At 41.6% G+C, this 23,693-nt stretch overlaps 1 protein-coding gene across 2 annotated transcripts; it reads left to right on the top strand.

The window, feature by feature from the left end:
• Nucleotides 1-1,815: 1,815 nt before the first annotated feature.
• On the top strand, nucleotides 1,816-21,359 carry ACTR2 (actin related protein 2; the record flags this gene model as incomplete). 2 transcript variants are annotated; one of them, XM_079550607.1, is made up of 10 exons in its annotated part: nucleotides 1,816-1,863; nucleotides 6,610-6,720; nucleotides 10,330-10,344; nucleotides 12,312-12,527; nucleotides 16,126-16,198; nucleotides 17,600-17,736; nucleotides 18,446-18,595; nucleotides 19,280-19,425; nucleotides 19,852-19,984; nucleotides 21,189-21,359. In XM_079550607.1, 10 exons carry the CDS (start codon nucleotides 1,816-1,818, stop codon nucleotides 21,357-21,359), a joined length of 1,200 nt encoding a protein of 399 aa, XP_079406733.1. The 2 variants fall into 2 exon arrangements, with proteins under 2 accessions (XP_079406733.1, XP_079406734.1); XM_079550608.1 differs by lacking the exon at nucleotides 10,330-10,344.
• Between the last annotated feature and the right edge of the window lie 2,334 nt (nucleotides 21,360-23,693).

Raw genomic sequence — 23,693 nt, 5'->3', positions numbered from 1 at the left:
ATTCACAGAGCTCAAGTGCTTTATTCATGAGCATAAGCATCATATGGCATGGTACATATCCAGCTCATTAAACTCAGATTTGGGAAGGTTAAGCCATGTGTCCAGAATTACATAGCAAGTCTAACAGTAGAATAGGAGGCAGAGGCTACTTCCTCAGTCTGAGCCCTTTACAATGGATTCAACAAGATGAGTGACTTCAGATAAACAGATCAACTAATTTTTCTGGGTGAAGAACTGCCTTTTAAGGCAACTGTTATACGTATCTGTTACATGTATCAAGCCACAACATAAACCCTTCGCTTGTAGGAATATGAAAATGTCACACATTGAAAAATTGAAAATATTAATGCAAAACTTACCTGTATCACAGTGCAATTCATATCCAGGTACAGCTGCTGATGCTCCAGAATGACCAGGAAGTCTCAGAATCACAGAATGGCCTGGGTTGAAAAGGACCACAGTGACCACCTAGTTTCAACCCCCTGCTATGTGCAGGGTGACCAACCACCAGACCAGGCTGCCCAGAGCCACATCCAGCCTGGCCTTGAATGCCTCCAGGGATGGGGCATCCATGACCTCCTTGGGCAGCCTGTTCACAATGGGGAAGGAATAGACAGAACAACTTGTCTGCATAACCAAAGATAATAAAAACAGAAATTTTTCAATGGCTCTTTCAAACTTTTCCATGGTATTTGCAATGTTTTTTTACAATTTTGAAATACAGATGCTATCTAAAGTCTTATCAGGTCATTAAAATAAAAGCGAAACATTTCAGCTTCCTGACAGCATTAGGCTTTTTTCTTAAAGAGTAGTCATTCATTTAGTGATGTCAAATTCTGATTATTATTGTTATTGTTGTTTAGAGAAAACGACCTTTTCTCACTCTGTTGGCCTCGTCACTGAAACAACAAGCAGGGGAATGAAAAAAAAAGACTGAATTTTGCAAACGTTTTGCATAGCCAAAGTACTACAGAAGGTCCGCAAAATGCTCCTGCGAACACGATACACTTTGAAACATTAACAAAGAATGCAAAATACAAAGCAATTTAACAAAATACGGCTTTCAGCCCATATTATTAGCAGTTAGAACATGATTTACTAAAAACCCTTCCCAGCTTCTGCTTTCTTCCCTGCTCCATCTCTTCTCTCCATTCTCCTGTACACCATTTTCTGCACGCTGACAGAACAAGCGAGGTGTTACAGAGGTACAGAGGCCGCTAGCATACAAATTCTGAGTGATGCTTATTTGTCAGAAGGAAGCATATTCCCATTTCTTAAGCATCTGCAAAATCTGTTTTCGTAGCTCTTTCCTCTCTGGGAGGCATCAGTTCAAAAGGTAATCTGGGTAAGAAATTGCTTTCTCTTGAAAGTATGTGTTATACCTATAAAAATGAGGATATCTACGTATACATGTGGAATTTATGTGGAAAATTGATTTTTTTTTTAAACCAATTTACCTCTCTCTGCAACGCTGACTGCTCCTACACTGTGCTGCTTAACTCAGGCACGTTCGGAAGCTGGATGCCTCGCCACCTTTTCGTTCTCGACAGCCGAATTTGAAACGCTTTCAGAAGTTAACCCCTGCGGCACGCCGCCTGCCATTTCCCATGTGGGGGATGGTGGGACCATGGCAACCGCGGTGGGCGGGGTTTATAGGCGCCCTCCCGCTCCGATTGGCTGGCGGCGGGGCGCTGACGGCTTCCGGAGTGCGCGCGCGGCAGGGCGGGCGGCAGGGCGGGCGCGCGGCCCGGCGGCGGCGTCGTGCGGTGACGGTGCGGCGGTCGGGCAGACGGACGGGCGGAGGGAGGTGGAAGGATGGACACGCTGGGCAGGAAGGTGGTGGTGTGCGACAACGGCACCGGGGTGAGTCCCGCGAGGCGGCGGCGGCGGGAGGGAGAAGGGCGATTCCCCCGGGCCGGCTTCCTGCCGGCACGCCCGGTCTGCCCGCCGCGCCCTACGCGGCCCAGCGGCGGGGCCTGCGCCGCGGTGAGGCGGCGGGGAATGAATGGGCCGCGGGCGGAGCGGGGGCGGCGCCGCCATCGCCGGGCGCTCCCAGCTCGGGGCTCGCTGCCGCCTCGCCGCTCGTGAGCGCACACGGCGGGAGTTGGTCGTCCGCTCGTAGCGTGGAGGCAGGAAGTGGCAGAGATCGCATCGCGGACCGTCGGGAGGGGTGGCGGTGTGTCCCGTGTGCCCCCCCCCAAAAATAATGATAGATATATGTGTGTATTCATTTATTTTTTTAAGCGTTTAGAAGATAGAAAAAAGGAAATGTTTAAAGCCAAGGATGGCATAGCTGAGACAAAGGATGGCGTTGTTAGGGATTCGGCCTCCTGAAATGCAGAGCGTGCTGTCAGCACTGCAAGTGATGAGAGCGGGGATCTGACAGCACTGTTCTGACAGTCCTGGTGCCTTCTCCTGGAGGAAAGAAGGCTGCGGGGTGACCTCGTTGCAGCCTTTCAGTACCTAAAGGGAGCCTACAGACAGGAGGGGAATCAACTCTTTGAAAGGGTAGATAACAGCAGGACAAGGGGAAATGGTTTGAAGTTGTGGGAGGGGAGATTTAGGTTGGATGTCAGGGGGAAATTCATTACAGAGAGAGTGGTGAGGTGCTGGAACAGCTGCCCAGAGAGGCTGTGGATGCCCCATCCCTGGAGGTGTTCAAGGCCAGGTTGGATGGGGCCCTGGGCAGCCGGGGCTGGTATTAAATGGGGAGGTTGGTGGCTCTGCATGTGGCAGGGGGGTTGGAGATTCATGATCCTTGCGGTCCTTTCCAATCCTGGCCATTCTGTGATTCTCCTGTTTTCCCCTTTTTAAGGAAAATGAATAGGGCTGAGGGTCAGCTGGCACTTCCCACAGTACTGTTTAGAAAAAGAGAGCATTTCTCCATTTCCTCCCTTTTTTTTTTTTTCTTTTTTTTTCCCCTTTTAGTGCTTAATGCTCTACTCGTCAGGCTTGGCCCACGAGGCACATATCTCAGGAACCCTCTCCATCCTTCAGTGCTGCCCTTCTGGTGGCAGCGCAGCACTGAGCTGTACGGCGCTTGGCTGGAGTTGGTGACACCAGCACTGCACTGCTGGGTATAAATAACAGGGTGAGGTGCCTTTATGCTGCTGTTAGGGGCCTGGAGGAGGGGCCAGCATCACTTCAGCTTCTGTTGGTTTAGGTTGCATTTACCTCCGAGCAGAACAGTGCATATCTGCAGGATCAGCTCTGTGCAAGAACAGGTATCAGGACACGGCTGTTAAATCAGTCAGCTTGAAATATTTAGGTTAATTTAGGATAATTAAACTGGAAGAAAATTTTGTTCTTGACATCAGAAAATGCTTGAAACCTCAGCTCAGAATTGAATATGTCAAATTAGCCCTACTTTGTCAAAAAGGTATTTTTCACAGTAAGTATTTTCACGTGTGACCAAGAGAACCTGCTTTATGTCAAAAGGATTTCTGACATTTATGGCCTCACATGTCATAATTAATGTGTGAAATTAAGTCTCTAGTCAGGTGCCAGAAATACTGTGTAAAAATGGAGACTAGAAAACTCAGATGCAGCTTTAACTTTAAACTTGAATTTACTGCTCTTGTTGTGCTGAAATACAACCTTAATGTGGCTTACTGCTTTGAGGAAGAGGTGACTAGGAGGAAGTTCTTGCAACATGTAGTGCAGAATAGAGGCAGGCAATGGCATCTTGACAGCGAGAGTGATAGAGGTGGATGTTCTGTTACAGGACAAGCAGAAAGTAACTGAGTGGCCTGTAGTATTTCTCTAATAGCATTTAGGGTTTTTGTTTGAGAACTGCATCAACTGAAGGAATCAAACACAGCCCCCGATAAGAGTATGAGTGTGTTCATTTTAAAGCCTGTCACGTGATGTCTGTGAGCTTCCTCATTCTTTGGTTTGAAAGAACACTTATACGTTCAAGTTCTTGCTGCTTGATGACTCAGTAGGAAGTGAAAGAGTCCGTGCAAACCACAGTGCAATGGAGAAGAAACTATATATGGTAAAATGGTCATGCGGACAGGCAAAGCAAGTAGCTGCTCTTAAAGCATTTTGAATGTATAGCAGACACTTGCAAAAATGACCGATGGTGAACTTTGGCTTCCTTGCCAAGATGTGTATAAATACATCGAGTGTTGATTTTAATGTTTGAGCCGTGGTGTACACAGTGCTGTACTGAAATCATTGGCTAATTGTTCCAAAGGCTGCACAGAGAAGGGATGGCAGAGCAGTAAGCACACTGTACTTCAGTTTTAATACAGGGCTTCACATGAGGGTGGAAAGAACACCACGACTATTTAATATTTGGCTCCAGATGATTATATTCCAAACTAGTTTATAGCCTTCAGTCAAATGTTTTGAAAGATCTTTTGTAAGAATTGGATGAGCATCATACGTTTCTTCTTCAAAAAATCCAAGACAGTTCAGGATTTGTTACGTGGATGCGTGTTTGTTGCTAAGGTGCATTTATCTGTTATCAGCTATCTCTTGGTAGTTTGATCAAGTGTCCTTCTTCAGCCTTAGTACCTGACATGACATCGTCTCCACCCTACCCACCAGCTAGTGCTCACTGTGGTGAGGGGGAGGATGCTACCCTGAGAACACTCAGCGTCTCCCACCAGGGAATGCTGGCTACAGAGCTGCTTTCAGTACTCACTAGTGATTAGGGAGGGAAGATTTAGGTTGGATGTCAAGGGGAAGTTCTTTATAGAGAGAGTGGTGAGGTGCTGGAACAGCTGCCCAGAGAGGCTGTGGATGCCCCGTCCCTGGAGGTGTTCAAGGCCAGGTTGGATGGGGCCCTGGGCAGCCGGGGCTGGTATTAAATGTGGAGGTTGGTGGCTCTGCATGTGGCGGGGGGGATGGAGATTCATGATCCTTGAGGTCCCTTCCAACCCTGGCCATTCTGTGATTCTGTAATGATTCATGTGGCCTGGGGAAACAAGATGGATTTGAAGGGGAGAAAGAGTCAGAATGAAAATCTGCCCCTTCTGTTTGTTTAACCACGTAGAGCTGACCAGAGTTTGTAAAAATGTCACTCGTACAGATTCTTGGTTCTGACCTGAAAGAGAGAGCTGGAGTTAGGCTGTGCAAAATAAAATGAGTGAGATTGAGGGAGGAGGCAGTGAATGGCTAAGCTATCAGGTTTGTGAATTGCCAGTATCCTACTGTTGTGCAATGTCCCAGCAAGGTGTGTCAAGGCCTTAGGGCTTAACATAGGGACAGACTGAAAGTTACAATTACAAATGAGAGGGTAAATCTTATAGTATAGAATAGTGTCTTTGTAGCTCAGTGTTTTCTAGTTCAGTTTTCTTGTATGCCAGAATATTGTAGCAGTAAACTTGAGTAGTGCTCTGCAAGCAGTCATTTGTTAAAAGGCAAAGTTTTTTTTAAGAATCTATAAACCTTTATTTACACTCTGCCAGACCTTCAGAATGTCTCGAATGTTTCCTGTGGTGTAAAACATTTGGAAAGCCTTGTGGCATGTCCAGGTAGCGGGATCCAAAAATGTGGCTCTTTGCTTTTCATAGCAGCAGTGCATTCTTGAATACACAGATAAGATCTGTGCAACTCCCTTGTACTCTTTGTCCTAATGTCAGTAAGTAGTTGCCTTTACAGAGAACATAGATTGCAACAGAATGAGTGAAATGAATGTTATATGTAATGTAATTCTGCTGGTATTCAGAACAGCTCTGCTGCTGTAGAGAGCAAATTCTGAGTCAGGGAAAGAACTGAGGGGCACAAAAAGCTAAGAATTCCCTCTCTACTCCTATTAGCCCAAATTTAACTGGAATGTTTCTTGCACCTTTCCATAATTAGCTTGAAGCATTCCTCACAGATGAATAATGTAGAGCAACAGAAAGCAACTTTTCATGTTAGAGTTGCACATCATCACAGACAGGTTTTTTTTGTGCTCAGTTAATGCTTTCTTAGCACATATGCTGTATCTTTGGAGCTAGCACTGTAAAACTTCCCTTTGTATGTATTTGAGGAACAAACACTTTCAGAACGTCCTGTTTGATGTGAGCCACCACTAGCTGGGACTTCACTTGTGTCCTGTACGTTTTGCTGCATACTCATTGCTTTTTTTCCTTAAAATCTGCCCTAAAAATGTTAAACTCTTGAGAAATCTGTTTTGAACAGTACAGAGCATCAAAGAGAATCCCTTTTTCATAGCACTGTAGCACCCGAATTCACAAAGGTTTTGTGTTTTCTGACAAATCATTTGCTTTGCTGATCCTTGCGTTAATTGGAAAGGCAAATTAATTGGGGTACTTATGAGGTGATCCGTTGCAAAATGGTAAGTTTGTTTGCTGGGGAGCTTCTCACAGGGCGGCAGGGAAGTCAGGTTTGAACACTGCACTCTTTTATACCTCTCAGTGCACTTAGTCATTTTCGTACTGCTTCTTCACAATCTGACAGTCTGTTGTGGAAAACATTCTGGAAGGTACTTGAATTCAGTGTTGTATATCCACCTATCTGAAATGTGTAAAAGGAATGTGAAAGCATAAATCTTGTAGGACTCGTGCTCTTAAACCTGGTGTTTTACTCCCAAACAGATGATTATTAGTAAAAGAAAGTAATAAGTGCTCTAATAAAATCATTTCTTCTTTTCAGTTTGTGAAATGTGGCTATGCAGGCTCCAATTTTCCGGAGCACATATTTCCAGCTTTGGTTGGAAGACCTATTATAAGATCAACAGCTAAAGTGGGAAACATTGAAATCAAGGTAATTCTTTTCATTATTCTTCTCTAACAGATAAAGAATATTTAGGGCATCCTTTGACATACGCAGTGTTTGCAAATGCTTGTTTCTGTATTCTTCTTTATGCCATTTCTGTATCTCTTGATAAACTTCCATGCTGGATTTTACCCTGTCACGTACTACAAAGAAATCAAGAGTGTGGTCTAAAGCTCCGCAGAGGCCTTGTGCTACAATTGAGGAGACAGCAGATAGAGCTCAAGTAGTTGTGGGCAAAAGGGGACTTGAAATGCTAGTATGTAAGTGCTGTCAACATTAGAAGGCAGAAATTGAACAGCAGTGGTTGCTATTTATCACCGAGCTGCACTTTAAGATTATGAGACAATGCTGAAGAGCTTCTGAAAATTCGAGGTCTTTTTGTACTCTTTGCTTTCTGATCACAGTTTATTGTCTGTGACATTGCATGAGATGTTTAAGCTCGGTTATGTTTGCATTTCACTGTTTCTGTTGGTGTTGATTTTGTTTTATTGTGGATGGACCGTCAGTTAGAGAGTGAGAGGCTGTATCTGAGCTACTTCTTGGCGTGTTATTCTGGGTGTGGGGTGCTGAGGGGAACCACTGATCCCAGATCTTCTTCAGAAGTCTTATAGGGGCTATCATTTCTCACTTTCTTTTGTAGTTACAGAGCAATGCTTCAGTTGTTAGTAATTGCTTCTGCATTTGAGGCCCTAGTAAGTCTTGGCCCTGCTGTGGTCACAGCCTCGTCTTGCTTCTAGCCACGCATTCTCACCTTGTGCTGGCCCTAATGTGCTGCAGTAGTGTGCTGAGCCACTTCAGAGAGCAGATCCAGCTGAAAAAGTGGAATTTCTTTGTCAGGTAAATTTTGTCTGCCTCTTAACAGAATTGTGAAAGCTACTTTGAGGGCAAGGCAGAAGCAGGAACTTGAGAGTGAAGCAGAAGTGCATGCAGAACTGTAGAAACCCCCATTTCAGCCAGTGAAGGGCAAGTAGAACCTCACATGTACAGGCTTTCAATGTTGCTTTCCCTGTTGCTTCTAAGTAGTAGCGCAGTAAAAGGGGAAAATACGCACATCTCTGCAGCCTTGTTCCTTATTTTCAGACTCCTAGGAGTGACAAGAAGAACTTCATTTATCTGACTAACCCTGCCCATGAGAGGGAATTGGGACTAGATGGTCTTGACAGTCCCTTCCAACCCAAGCCATTCTGTGATCCTATGATTCTATGACTTCTGCTGCTGCCTGTAGAAGTCAGTACTGTCAGCAGGAGGCAGTACTAGGAAGTCAACAGGATGAAAGATATCACACCTTCCCAAGCTGCTTTTTTTTTTTTTTTTTAATACTGCAATGCTCCTTACCTTGTGTCAGCCGTGACAATCTGCTTGAAAAGATGAAAGCCTTTCCCCTTCCCAATAGCTAGGAGGGTGTTGGTTGATTTACTATTATTTTTAAGTAAAGAGAAAGCATCTTTCTCTGGCAGGACTTGGGCAGGGGCGTTTCTTTGAGTGTCTGCTTTAACTCAGTGTAAAAATTTCTTCAAGCAGGTCCTGGTAAAGTAGTAAAGTTTTATGAAAGTTATAAAGTGGTTAACAAGTCATAAAAGGCAAGAAAAAATTCTCTGGCATTAAATCATATTGATGAAGTCGTGTTTTCTTTCCAACTGATCTGATATAGCCTGTCCTGCCAGTTCTGGTGTCATGATTATCTAATAACTTAGTTTAATATCCTTCCAGATGTCAGCGTTGAACTAAAAGGATGGGAAGTACAAGCAAGTAATTGTTATGAGAGAGATGCAAAAGACCCCCAAAATTATAATTTTGTTTTTATTGCCCTTCTTATGCCAAAGTGTGGATTATGTGCATCTATTTTAGAGAGTGTAAATTGTGTCCTGGTTTCTTCCTAGCTGTTTTAGAGCATCTGCCTGTAATATCTTCCTACTTTAAGGAAACGTTGTAGCAAGAAATCTATGCCACAGATGCTTTGAATATCCCCGTGGGATAATACAGTGGGTTGACTTGTTAGGTGCGTGTGCCATTTTCCTTTGTGAGATGCTTGCAGATTTCTTAACTGGAATGTATTTCAGCCGTTGAGTTTTATGCCAAAATCGAATTCTATCCATTCACTACAGGTTCTTATGTTGTAAGCTTAAAACTGGGTAAGGGAAGTGGCCAGAAGATTATCAGTGTAATTTTTGAAAAATATGCAGACAGGCTGTCATTCCTGTGCAGTTCTGAAACTTGAAGTCGATCAGAACAGTGGTTATCATCCATCTACTGAGTTACCAGTGTGAAGTTGCTTTGTCCACGTTTTCTTTCTGGACTCTCATTTCACAGTAAGGTGAATTAATTCCCATTTTTCTGCTTACTGCCATAAAAGCATTTAAATACAGTGAAACAGATAGCCACGAGAAAGCAAGAAGAGTGTGGTCACCCTCCTTATGCATCTGCTGCTGGCTCTGGAATGATTGTGGAACTCCAGCCTCAGTAGTTGGGGGTGCATCATTTTCTTGTACCTGCAGTCCCCAGTTGAGGACATAAACACAAAATTCAGGTATCACTGGTATTATTTTGCTTCAAGTTGTAGCCTCAGAAGTTGGAAACCAGATGTGTGGATGCCACTTTGCAGTCTTTACCGATTCGCTGGTCTCTGAAGCAAGTCTAGGAGTGAATAACCTGAGGAAGGCCGGATCACTGTGCATCTTTGACCAATTAAGACAGGATTTTAGGGCATTTGAGACTCAGGGAGCCATTAGTCCATGTGTTGCGCTCAGTTTCTGCCAAAGGCAGTGTGGTGCTGTACTTCCTCTGCATTTGAAGTGAGGAAGGAGGCTGAGCTTTGACCAGTCTCCTTGTGCTAAGGCAGCTGCCACAAATTGTGAACACTTTCCCTCTGACACAATTCACACAATAGGTAGATTTGCCTCCATAGTGCTGATAGTTACCTTTATGGCTTTTGCTAATTTACATGTAGATTTACTTGAAGGAGGAAGAATCTCACTGGTAATGAAAACGACCTTAGTATAATTTCAGACAGCATTTGTATGTTGCACTTCAGGATGCTTCCCAGCTCCTTAATTCTTCTATTTTCCTACATCCATACCTTGCTATTGTGAAGAACTTTGGTTCCATGATATCTGAACAATTAAGCCTCCTCATAGATGAGTACTTTTATGTTATTGTTTTGAATTCCTGTGTATTTAAGGCAGAATACTTAGAACAATCTAAACGTAGAGTAGCCAGAGCTAGCTGTAGTCAAACCCTTTCTGCAGAGTCTCATCTAGTTCAGATGAGCACGTTGCTCAGGGGAAAATTCCAGTGTTACAGAGTAGTTATGCACAGAATCCTACTAGAAAGGGACAGATTTTGTTTGCAACATGAGGTGCACAAACACGACGTGCCAAAGACTTGTTGCAGTAGCTTTAAATGGAGACTTTTAAGCTAAAATCCCAAGGATGTTAGCTTGGCCCTAACGATACTAACCTGAGTATTTTCCAGCTGTGCGTGCATCTTTTTTTGGCTTATTTCTACTGTGTTCTTAAAATAATTGGAGAATTTCATTTAGGCTTTTTCTGACTTTCTTGCTTCTACCTTTTCTTCACCTTTCTTGACCGGTTGAAGTAGAATAACAAAAAAATGGTAAGTGGGTGCCTCATGCTGCTTGTTCAGTGTTTATGCTTGGTGGGACCTGGAGCTCTTCTGCTGTTTTTTGCTACTCATTGTTCTGTCTTGCCTTACATTTTGCCTTGGAATACATACTCACTTTGGATGTTTTTCATTGCTTTGGTTTACTAGCAACTAACTGATGAGAAAATTTATGTATTGTGTTTAACTATGAGATAACCTGTGGTTTTGCAAGGTGCAAGAATAACACTTCAAGACCAACGTGAGCTCAGTATCTCCAACAGTGGAAATTACTTTACATAAACTTACAGACCAAGGGCTTGAAAAAAGTTTCAATTTCCAATCAGACAAATATTACTGAGTCCCAGAGTGATGGAAACATTGAATGTCACGGCAGTGACGCTGTATGCACTGCCCTCCTTCACCCAGTGTGCATGCTGTTTGTTTGTGTGCCCTGGAGAACAATGAATGGTTCTGCCCTTCAGCTTTGTTTTGTTAACAGGACGCAGAAGTTTGGTGTGACTTGATTGTGTGTTTGAATACAGGCTTTTCCTGGGCCATGTCCTGTCCAGGAGTACAAAGCCTCCAAGAGCAGCACACAATGAAACGCTGCTGATTCCTCTCACTGCTGGTGTTTCTGATGGCATAATGTGGTGTGGGGTGGGGAAGCATCCATCGTATGCTTCTCTGAAGTACCTTTGATTTTGAAAGGTAGAGCTTTGACTTCTGTCTTCTGTACGGTCAGGGTAACGGAGGTGTGATCTACTGCACAAGGGAAAGCAAATGGAGCCCTTGGTCAGGGAGAAGGGGTGGGAGAGGAACAGATTATTTTGAACTGTTCTCAATAAACTTCCTTTTTTTGCTGGCAGCTCTTTAGGTTGCTTCTGAAATGGGCTTTTATGGACTTGATGCTGCATTTCTCTGTGTGTGTCTTATTTTACCTCTTGCATTGAGTAGTAAATTGAATAAAACCTTCACTGTGAAAGTTTTCTGCACCGTGGTAACTGCTGGCATGTTTTTGTGTGGAGCAGACAATCTTCTGCAGTGAAATGAAAGCTGTGTAGAGCGAAAGCAGTGCTGTAAGCAGTACTCTAGAAGCATGCTGTTAGAGGCTACGTGTGAGCCGATCAGTTAAAGCTTCTTTAGGAAAACGAGAGAGACAGCAGGGAACAAACACAATGTTGTATTGTGCATACTTCCTCTGGGAAGTACGTGGGAAAGGAGAAGATAGAGTGCTACTAATTTGAATGTGCAATGTTTGCATAACTGCATAACTACCTTTAAGAAACAGATTGCTCATTTAGTGGGAGATGATTGTACAAACTGCATTTGTTGGTTGTGTTTGTGTAAGAATGCGTTGCCGTGGTTTTTGACCTGGGACTTGCAGCATGGAACAAACCAGGGTATGTTTTACATTTAGGTGTCTCTCCTCTTCACATCCTACTGGCATAGGCAACGTGTAAACCACTGTTTCTTTTAATGTATAGAGTGGAACTTCTAATCACTGATTTGCTATTGCTGCTGTTCTGCTTGCTCATAGACCACTCACTATTCCTTTTCTGGCATCATGCAGTGTGCAAGGAAAATATTCTGCAGTCTACCTACTATCCTTACATGCTGTTTTGCATCTCAGCCTTTTGAAATCTGATGACAAAACTTTGGAGGTGTCAGTGGAGAAACATCTACACGTACAGAAGTCTTGGCAGTATCTAGCATTAGTGGGGCTTGTTGGTGTGTGTGGGGTTAACTGGAAAATGGAATTAAAGTTCATTTTGGAGAAGGTTTGGAATGGATAACAGCCCAATTTAAATACTAGATGGAATATATTCTACTTGTCTCCTAAGTTCATGAAAGCAATCCTGAAATGTGGGCTTTGTTTAATAACACGTAAATGTGGGCTGGCACAGCTTGCTGTCACTGAGGATTTTGTTCTTTAGGAGACTTTGCAACAACTGACATACTTCAATGTTAACGTTTTACAGGATCTCATGGTTGGAGATGAAGCAAGTGAATTGCGTTCAATGCTGGAAGTTAATTATCCAATGGAGAATGGCATCGTTCGGAACTGGGATGATATGAAGCACCTCTGGGATTACACATTTGGACCAGAGAAACTTAATATTGACACAAAAAATTGTAAAATACTGCTTACAGAGCCTCCTATGAACCCAACTAAAAACAGAGAGAAGATTGTGGAGGTATGTCTCTCTAATAGGAACTAGGATGTGCTGTTGTTGAAGCATGGATAAAAAACCTGCATTTTCTCGGAATACACAGAAGCTGCTGAGGCGAGGCAGTTCTACCTTCTGAGCAAAATGTGTCATCAGCCATGGTTATAAAGGCTGCTGTGGTCAAATTCAAACAGTCCATCTATCCAAAAGTTATAAGCAGACTGGGTGTCTCAAGCCACATCACCTACAAAACAGTCAGCAATGCATGCTTTTCGTCCGGTATCTGAGATATGTTGATTACCAGGTATTGGATGAATGTTAAGTAATTTAAATGACTTGAACTTCTGTAAGCCCGTAATGTTTCTGAAGAGACTGAGGCTTGAACAAGATGATGCTTACCAGATGGAGCAGTGTTGTTGGAAGTAGCTGAGACAAAGGTGTGATGACAACCAATTCATTGATCTTTGATTAACACTAGGGATTGTCAATGAAAGCCTTTTTAGAAAGAAAGCTGGGTTCTTGGATCCCATGCTGCCCTGGACAACCTAAGCTACCTCTGAATTTGGTTGGTTAGAGGAATAAGAACTTACTTTTATCATGACCTAACTTTCCTTTAAAACCATTAGTTGTCACAGCTATAGTAATGCTTTCTGCAATGTGACCATGGGTGTTTTTACAGCAATCTTTTCTTTTGGTGTCTTGCTAAATAAACCCAATGTGGAAAAGGATTAATCAAACTGTGCAATTTTTTGTGTTTTTAAATTGAAAATTTTCTAGCACTTATAGACATTAGTGGTCCATTATCTAAGTGTTGTGTAAGTCAACATTAGCAGTGTTATCTGTTGTGTAGCAGTCAGCTGTGGTGTGATGGATGTAGTGACCTGTTCTGGGTTGCCTCCATGGAGTAGGAACGGCTGAATTTCCTGTTGAGGCTGCTTTGCTTTTCAGCTGCCTACAATGGTGTACTTGTTTCTGTTTTCCTGCTAAGTGCAACAGGCTGGGTTTTAGTTATTCTGGTACTGAGTAATTTTATCCCATAAATTGAGAAGCCTCCTATAGCTTCAGAAGTCTGAGGAAACGTTTGTATTGCCCCATGTGCTTTTTAAAGCCACTCCAGAGACTGTAGATACTTAACCACGATTCAGAGGATTAAGGAGAACCAGAATCCATTTTCATAAACTCAAACTTGAGCTGAACAGGAGTTCCCTGTTCCTATTAATATTCTTAATGGATCATAGCATTAGGAGGACTAGGAATATTTAATTTTTAACTGCAACCTATTTACACTTGTCTGTCCTCCACTTTTGAAGCATACTCTTCCTTTTCAGGGGGCTAGACCAGAATGAAGCAGGGAATCAAATTAACGTTTTCCTAAAGCCTGTAGTAGATGTCTCTATGTTTTGTGATGCATTGCAGTAATAGTATTTCAAAGAAGAAGCTTAGTCACTTGGACCATATCAAGGTGGTAGATAATTACTTGTGCTGTACTTCATTCTACTTCCATTGGTTCTCCTTCCTCGCTGCATTTCTCCATCAAACACAGCTACACAGAAATAGCAGTTCATATGATGTGTGCATTGTAACATAGATACTTCTAAAGTGCTGTTTCTTTTGTACCATGCACAAGGCACAGATTGCTATTCAATTTAAGGTAACGTTTGCTGCTTGTCTCCAGTTGTTGCTCCGTTCTCATTCTGAAATACCCCTAGGAGCAGCTTGAATTTCGTTGCATGTCATGTAGTGTTAGAGATACACTAACACAGTCAATTCTCCTAGTTTCAGTCTAGTTTTCTTTGTCTCTTTATCCCAATTCTTTGTTCTTCCTCCCTAGACCCGCTTAGAACATCACCAGCTAATCCAAAAGCAGCTGTCACTAGAAGGAAATTCTGCTCTGTGTTTACATCTTAGGTTTTTTAATATGTTCATCCTGTGACGAGGTGTTTTTGTAGTCAAAGAGAGCAGACCTAGATGGCTTGAAAGAAAGAACATTGAAAGAAAGAACAGCAAACCCCAGATCTCTGTATATGAGCTTCAGCAGATTTTTGCAGGTCAGAGGAGGGGTTGTAAGCAAGCCATTTTCATGGCAAGGTGCTTTGCAGTCACTCCCTCTACATTCCTCTAACTTCTGTCATGCTCTATGCTCACTGCAGATGTTCCTAGAAAGGGAGCATCTGTGTTCCCAGGGATTTTGCTATGTGCTCAATATAGCTATGAAATAATTAACTTGACTTTGCAAGGATCAGGATTTTGATATGGAACAGCCATTTTAAAACTGTGCTCTTCTAACAGAGGAGGGTCTTTAAATAGTTCAGAATTTTGAAATTGTCAGGCATCAGCATTTTTTTTTCCTTTAAGATATTTAAGATCTTTAAGATATCTTTTACTTGAACTGTGGGAGTGCTTAGGATTTAATCAGTTTCTAATCCTGGAAGTGGCAGAAGTGCTTGGGAGGCTGTAGAAGAGCAAAAACAGAACTTTGTGCTGGAATGATCAGAGTTCATCACTTTTTCATGGTAAAGCATTTGGAGGAGGAAGCTGCTGTGCATTACTTGTTTACTTTGCCTTCTTTGTGTTTATAGAGAGGACAAGATCCGATAAACTGGACATCCTTTAATTTTAAACCATTTCTTCACTGCAACTAGTGCTTAGGGGAATCTAGTTTATGAGACGGGCAATTCCTTTCATGTTTTAATAAGAGCTGCTCTGCAAACCTGCATTGTTTTTTTTTTTTAAAAAAAAGGGTGGTGATGCACTGGAACAGGCTGCCCAAGGAGGCTGTGGATGCCCCATACCTGGAGCATTCAAGGCCAGGCTGGATGTGGCTCTGGGCAGCCTGGTGTGCTGGTTGGCGACCTGCAACGTAACAGCAGGGGGTTGAAACTAGGTGATCATTGCAGTCTTTTCCAACCCAGGCCATTCTATGATTCTGTACTCTGTTCTGTATGTAGTAACTGAGTCATTCTAGATGTACTCCTTCCATTGTAGCGAGGTTTGCACTGAAGCTAATTCTAGAAGTTTGTCACCTCTTGCACTTCAAAGAAAGGAAGAAGGCCCAGAGGACAGTCTGTGACACTGCGCTGTTTCTAGACCAATATGAGTAGGTTTGTTTGCTCTGTCTTTGACAAGCTCTGGTTGTGTAAAGATGGTGACCCTGATATGAAGAAGAAAAAACCTGAACCTCGTTAGAAGTAGAACATCCAGCTATTACAAATGTTTAGTTCCCAAGTCACATTTAAATAATGAAGTAGCTGGCTGGCCTGCAAGTACGTGCCTCCCACTCAATACACACTTTAGAAAATGGCTTGGTAAAATGGCAGGAATTGGCACATAGGTTTCTTGAAAGCATTCACTTTTTGTTGCTGAGTGGATGTGAAATGTTTGAAGTCCTTGAGATGATTCGTCTCACATGAATGGACAGGTAAGGTATAAAACTGACAGTGCTAATCACTGCCATAAAGCAAGTGGGTTTTTAATGTTTGCATACAGTATTTGTGATGAAATTTCTTGGAAAGTGTTTTTGATCAGTGAAAATACAGAATTACATAAGGACTGTTTTCAAACATTTATGACACTTCCTTCAAGGATGGGCCTTACTTGCACACTAATTTTTGCCTTCATCTTGCAGGTTATGTTTGAGACATACCAGTTTTCTGGAGTGTACGTAGCCATTCAGGCTGTCCTTACTTTGTATGCTCAAGGTAGGCAAAGATAACTTAAAATATGTTTAATTTATGTGTTGCCAAGGCAGAGCTCTAATATAGTATTAATGAGGCTTGGGTACTGCTGTAAGCAAGCTCAATTCTGTTTTAAAGGTTTGCTTTTCGTTTTTGGGAATTATGGATAGTTATCTTTGTGTGCACGTTTAGCAGACCTACTTGTAAAATCCAGTTTATCAAAACTCATTGTTTCAAGGTGCAGTTCATTTTAGCCTTCAGCATCTTTCCAAGCCTGAATGACATGCTCTTGGTTTTCTGAAAGATTTATCACCACAAATGAATGTCAAGCAGCTGATTAGGTGACTTTGCACTGTTCTCAGTTCAGGAACATGTTGGTTCTTCTGCTATATATAAACAAGAATAAATAACTGCCAGCATAAGAAGAAAATTACAGATGCACTGAATTCAGTAGAAATTCTGCCATTGGCTGCCGTTCATCAATGATCTAGGATATTCAAGATGTGGGTTCTAATAACATGACTTCTTACATCTGTTTACTGGTGGCTTGGTGTACTTAACCATTGTGTGGCAGGAAATCAAAATGTCCTTCCTTGTTGACATGTCATCATGGCGTCTGTGCCCAAGAGCAGAAGCTCAAGGGAGGGACTGCTATGCAAGTCACTAAAAGCAACTGAACCCAAACCACTCTTGCAGGCCTGGTTTTTAGTTTTATTTGCTGATCACTCTTTCTTTTTTTTCCTTTATCATTGTTTTTTGTTTGGTTCATTACAAGTCTATCTGTCTGAAAAATACAGTCTTCCATTTACAATTACAGCAGAATTTATTTTACCTCATAGTGCTCAGTTACTCTGAACAACAAAACATAAAACAACTTGGAGCAGTCTGCTGTTGAAGAACAGATATTTTCTGCCCTATGAAAGCATTAATTGGTACTTGGGAAGAAAGCATCATGAACAAATCCTAACAGTAATTCTAACAAGAGAAACTTGTGGCATGAATACCTCTACATTTCTTTATATTTAATGTTGCACATACATAGCTGGATCTGCTCAGGAATTTATAACCCAACAAACATTTAATGACCTTAGCTATTCTCTTTAATTTAAGATGCAATTTAAGATGTGAAAACAGTGGAAAAAATGGCAAATGGTAGAATTGAAGCACCTAGGCAAGAGGAAGGATAATCCATTTTTAACATGTGTATATACAGGCATTTTCACTGTGAAAATCTTATGTTTAAAATCTAGGTGAGTGGAAATAACTGAATTTTAGGTTTTGCTTCCTTTTCCCAAAAGGGTGATGACCATTACAGTGTTCTTATAGGATGCCAACGAGGTTATGATTACAATGATAAAACTGTTCTGCTCTATTTATGGAGGTGCTACTAACAGTTGTACTTCCTCCCCTGTTTCATTCTTCTAGGTCTGCTGACTGGTGTTGTTGTGGACTCTGGAGATGGTGTCACTCATATTTGCCCAGTTTATGAAGGTTTCTCTCTCCCTCATCTCACCAGACGGTTAGATATTGCTGGGAGGGATATCACCAGGTACCTCATTAAGGTGAGCTGGAAAGAGTCTTTAAGGCTGAGGCTGATGGCAATGGCACACGGGTTCAAGTTAAAATCCCTTGGTAGAAAGAAACTTTACTGTTTGTGTGTTCTTTACATAAAGAGAACCAGTATTCTTTGTATTGCTTCAGCCTCTCTGTGTTAAGTTTCCTCATCTATAGCACTGATATTATTCAGACTTCACTCACTTTCCTAGTAATAGTCTAAGAAGGGAAGGGCCTTCCTTCTGTGTTTGGGAAGGGAAATCTCACATTTGGCTTTCTTGAGATGTAAAATAAAAACAAGACTGTATTCTAACATCCTTTTTAGTGTAGAAAATAATGTAATGATTCTTATCTGATTATTAAATAAGACTGTTTTATTATTTGCTTTTAAAAAGTATGTAAACCTTAGGATTTTTTAATCCAGAATATTGCTTAACTGCAATATTCCTAAATGCGAGGATTATTTTAGTATCTTTCACTTCTGTAACAATTGCACTGGAAGTTCTTGGGAAGATTTCCTACTTACAGTGATATTGTATCTGGTTGTTCTTTTTCCTTGTTCTGATAATAATGGATACAGTTACAGATTTGACTTAATACTGAATTTGCAGTTAGAAAAGCCAGGGAAACTTGACAAGTTTTTGACTGTGCACACTGGAGGCAAGGAGATCTGTGCTGTTTCTCACCTTTATAGCTAATCTAATCTGTTCACTATAGCTCCTCTTACTGCGAGGCTATGCTTTCAACCACTCTGCTGATTTCGAGACTGTTCGCATGATCAAGGAGAAGCTGTGCTATGTGGGATACAACATTGAACAGGAGCAGAAATTGGCATTAGAGACTACAGTACTAGTTGAGTCGTACACGGTGAGTGTTTTGAGACACGTTTTCTTGACCTAAATGTATTAGGTCTAAAATCAGGTAGCATTTAGCTTTGATTCCTTGTAAGTTTGTCTTGGCAGTAGCTCACTTCCCAGACATAGAAGTCTGTAGAATCACATTACTTGGTTCTGGGAAAGCTAGAAAAGCTGATTTTGGGGATATCTTTAAAGCTTTGTATTGACTTTTGTAACAGTAGATGCTTGAAATTTGAATATTACAGCACAAAAACTTGTAGAGAAAGTGGACTTACGCTAGCACGTCAGATTGTTTCAGCTTCGTCCCTCTAGCTGTGATACATCTGAGACTGGAAACTGGTAAGAAAGGGGGTAAACTTACTCTTAGGAGACTTGCTGTCGTAGCACATGAAAGGAAAGGAGTTTCAGAATAGCATTTTTCTTGCCTCAAGTTCATCTTTAAAATCAAAATTAAGAGCTGTATTGCAAGGCAGCATTTGGTACTTCAGTATCAGTGTATCTGGTCCTTGATCTCTGTAAGTAAATCACATGGCAATTGAAGAATCTTCTTTCAGTAGCACTGACTTCTTGCAGTGGTGACAATAAGCAACAATTTCCTGCTTTAAAACACCTAGTAACAACGTAAGTCATTTCCTCCTGTTTTCTGTATCTAAGTGGCTAAAAGCAGCCTGCTGAATGGCTTTCTCTTCACTAGCTCCCAGATGGCAGGATTATCAAAGTCGGTGGAGAACGGTTTGAGGCACCAGAGGCACTTTTCCAGCCTCACTTAATCAATGTGGAGGGGGTTGGTGTGGCTGAACTGCTGTTCAACACCATCCAGGCTGCTGACATTGATACCAGGTAAGAGCACACTTACTCCTGCACTCTGACAGTGAATTGTGACACAGGGATTGCTTTCCAAGAAAATAACATCTTTTTGCTTTAGTCACCACCAGCTGTGTGAAGATACATGTTGGAACTGGGGGTCAGTCTTAGTTGACTTTTTGAAGCTTAATGCATTATCTGAAAACATTACTATTTTGTATGAATAAGCAAGGATTAAATCTTGGAATTGTGGGGTTTCTTTTGTGTTCCTTCTTTTTTAATTGCTGCTTTCTGGGACATCTGGAGAAGTGTGAGCAAGTGTGCCAAACTTGGGCAAAGGTTGTTTTTGTGTTTGTGTGATGTCAGTTTTGTAGATCTGTATTTACTTCTCTGTATGTACAGGTACCTACTTGTCCTATCAGAAACTCTGTAGCACACTAAAAAGATTGTTCTCTTGGTTAGGTCTGAATTCTATAAGCACATTGTGTTGTCTGGAGGGTCCACTATGTACCCTGGGCTGCCTTCACGACTGGAGCGAGAACTTAAACAGCTCTACCTGGAACGAGTTCTGAAAGGAGACGTGGAAAAACTCTCGGTAAGTTCTGAGTCACTGCTGTATTTGTGTGGGGCGCAGGTTTATCCTGAATCCCCACTAGAGGGAACCACGTAGTCAGAAATGACAAGCTGTGGATCACCCTCCACACAGCTTGACAAGCTTGGTGCATCCCGGTTCTTCACAGTCTTGTGCCGGCTTTTGCATATATATGCAGTAAAGCTGCCTTCTGGTCATGCTAATAGAAAGTCGTTCCTGAAGTCTTGGGTTAGTTTGAGCATAAAATGTGCAGTTAAATGCTAACGTACAACTCTCATGTAGAATGAGGGGTGCTAGTGAGTTTTTGTGCTATAGAAGGTCATCACTGAGCAAAAATTCTTTCTGTCTTTGAAAGCTTGGGCTCATGCTATGCATTGTAGATGAAATGCTCAAAAGTTTAAGGCTAGAGTTCACACGTCTTCAAGTGGAATCATTTTCCTTGCTCACCTGCAGACAAAAGCCAAACAGATGATGGAGGTAGCATTGCCTTCTATCTAGTAACAATGTCATGTGCTTTTCAAAAAGGAGATATTTATGGAAGAAATTTCTCAGAGTAAAGTTTCTAACGTTGAACTGAATTGAACTTCCTCAGCTTTGAATACAGTATTCTCTGAAGATCTCTTACAGCCATTTAGAATGACTCAGTTGCACAGAATAGAATCACAAAATCACATGTAGCTTTGACTGTGCTCATTTTGCTCTTGCAGTTGGAGCTTGGGCATCAAATAATTAAGAATATTCATTAGATAAGCTGGCTTAAGTTGTATAAATTTAGAATCTGTTCCATCTGCCCTCCTCAAATTTGGTATAATTCTAAAACATTTTGTGATCTGGTAAACTCCTGGTAATTTTAGCCATCAAAGCTTAGCAAGTATTTAACTCTTCTTCCGTGTTCATAAAATGCAAAAATACGATCTTTAATTTTCTGTTCTGACTTCTGGGCTTTTTGTGGATACGTGGAAGGTATAATTTTGGGGACGTGTCAATAGCCCTCTCTAATTTCCAGTGCAAAGTAGTTATTTGACTTTGGTTGTGCGAGCTGGAAGCTCACACAAAGTGCCCCGTGCTAGCATTGCATTTTGGTTGCGTTTCTCACACTAAGCAGCTTTTGTTCTTTCATTGTTCTAGTAGAAAGCACAGTTCTGTTTGAGTAGGCTTTGTTTTGAGAATCCTAACAGCAGTTTTGTTGGGTTTTTTTTTTCCTTAGAAATTTAAGATCCGAATTGAAGACCCACCTCGCCGAAAGCACATGGTGTTTTTGGGCGGCGCAGTTCTAGCAGACATCATGAAAGACAAAGACAACTTCTGGATGACCCGACAAGAATACCAAGAAAAGGGAGTGCGTGTGCTGGAGAAGCTTGGTGTGACTGTTCGATAAATCCCAAAGCTTGTTCCCATCACGTCTAAAGCTTTTTTTCTTTCATTGCCAATCTCTGAACTCACTCAGCTACATGCTATGGAAAGGCCTGTCTGTGGCCTTTGACCCAAAGGTCAGGTTTTGTTCTGGTTTCTTGGGGTAGCTTTTGTTAAATGTTTCTTAATGTGGCTAAATTTGACTATTAAATTTGACCACTTCCCCGCAAACAAAACAGAGCAAGAGCAGCCTGTCTACTTCATTGTTCCTTCCCAGTAGGCAATTGGGTAATTCTGGTAGGCTTTTTCTTCTGGGTTTATTGCTGTAGTACTGCTAGCTTTTGTCTCTAGTTCACAAGGGGTTGTGTGCCTTTTTTAGCATAAGAAAACCTTTAAATGGGAGCTTTTGCTATTGGATCATTGTGGTGGTTATCTTTGCATCTTTTTGCCTCTCTCTGCATTAAGACTTCTTTTTCTTTTCTGCAATAAGGAATTTTGATTAAGCATAGTTAGAAACTAGTTTAACTAGCTGGAATGGCTTTACACACTGTGTCGATGTAATGTGGTTCTGTATGCCCTGCTGCCTCAAACTGGTTTCTGAGGCCGTTTATCGGAATCCTTAGAGGAGGTGGGGCTTCCATGCTGTATTTCTCTAAGTGGGCATGTACACAGTTGCCACAAACCAGGGAACACCGGATATTCTGGCAAAAGTAAATTTGTGGCCTTAGATGTCTTTTTTTTTTTTTATTTTGGAGGGAGGAGACAGGTTTGAGCTGTGTTGCTTTTCTGTTAAGGGACAGCTGGAGGTCAGTCTGACCAAAAATGCCTCTTTTTGTAGCTACGTTTTGGTACCGTGTTATCTCAGCATAGGGAGCAAGAATGTTACGTTAGCTGTTCTGTAACTGTTGAGAAACTTACTTAGATGTGCTGAGAGAGGAGCCTCTGAACTTCTAAAGAGATTTAATACTTTCAGAAATGCTTGTGAAAACTGTAATTAAAGATATTAAAACTCCCCAAACTAAGTTTAAAATGTTTTAAGTGCTTGTATGTACATCAGAAGCACTTGTATTAAACTTTACAAGTATATTAACCTAGTGCCAAGTAGTTATTGCAAATGAATATTTCAATGCCCAGTGTTCATCGCAGCAAGCAGATGTTTATAAACAACCACTGGCAGTAGGTTATAAAGAATGACCTGTGTTTGTTCTAGTTGAAAATAGCACTGGAAGAGGAGATGTTGGTTGGTAAATATCTGCAACTCATTTTGATTTTTTTGATACTTTAGGTGGGATGGGGAAGGAAGTGAAAAACAATGACAAAAATGCTGTTTGCAGAAAGTACATTAAAGCTGAGTTGTACTGAAAACTAGAAGTTGTCACTAGTAATTATCAGCCATCTTCTCCCAGTAGAGTTGCCTGTATTTTCTTTCCCGTAGCAGACTGATCAGCACAATCAAATCTGCCTTACACAAAGCATAGCAAAAACTGCTCGCATACGGATGCCAGTTAGATGTAGTTCTACTTTGCTTGTCATGGAAATGTTATCTCACTTCTTACTTAGTTTTCCAAGCCTACCATAACATGTAAACGTGAGGAGGTTAAGATCTGCTTTTGACTTCCAAACCTTGGAATGTACGAGATGTGCTTTCATATACTTGCCATTTGTCTACATCTTTACATTAATGATCGACCCCGGGAACGGGGAAATATTAAACTCCCTTGGATTCTTAAAAGTTGCTTTCTTTCTAAATCAAGCAGACGGCTTCCTTTTGGCCAAGAGAGCCAAACAGGGAGAGACCACGTCTGCATTTCTTAAACAACAGGACAGATGCTATAGTATTGCTAGTAATGACCATTTAATTATAGGTGGGTGGGGTTTTTTGCAGCTATATTTACTCTTAACTTGAACAATATGAATTTACAGGCATGCCGGTCATGCCTCAGTGCATGCACTTATGCAGTTACTAGATTTTGGGGGACGTGAATGTAAGGGGTATTCTGAATTCCTCTAGTCTTCTGAACATTTAATACACAAAGATTTAAAAATGCTGTGCGCTTGCTTTACAGCTATGGTTTCTCACGTGACTGTCTCTGGGCTTTCTGGACAGCTTTGAGAATCGTGTAAATAAACCAAAGAATGACTTAACAACCTTTTTTTTGAATGACAATCTGCCACGTGATCAATTGTACAAATCCAGACCTTGACCTGAACCCCTTTTCTAAGCCACATTCTCCCCTCTTCATTGGCTTCGGTTAGGTATGTGCCTATCTTCAATAAAGGTTTTGGAATTTGGCCCTTTCACAAGAGAACTTCACAGCACCATTAGAAATAAATGTCAGTTGATTATGCAGTATCTTAG

This window comes from Tetrao urogallus (genome assembly GCF_951394365.1).
Source record: "Tetrao urogallus genome assembly, chromosome: 2".
In the NCBI taxonomy this organism is placed as follows: Eukaryota; Metazoa; Chordata; class Aves; order Galliformes; family Phasianidae; genus Tetrao; species Tetrao urogallus.
The sequence above is the reverse complement of the archived record's forward strand: the minus strand, read 5'-3'. Positions and strand labels throughout refer to the sequence as shown.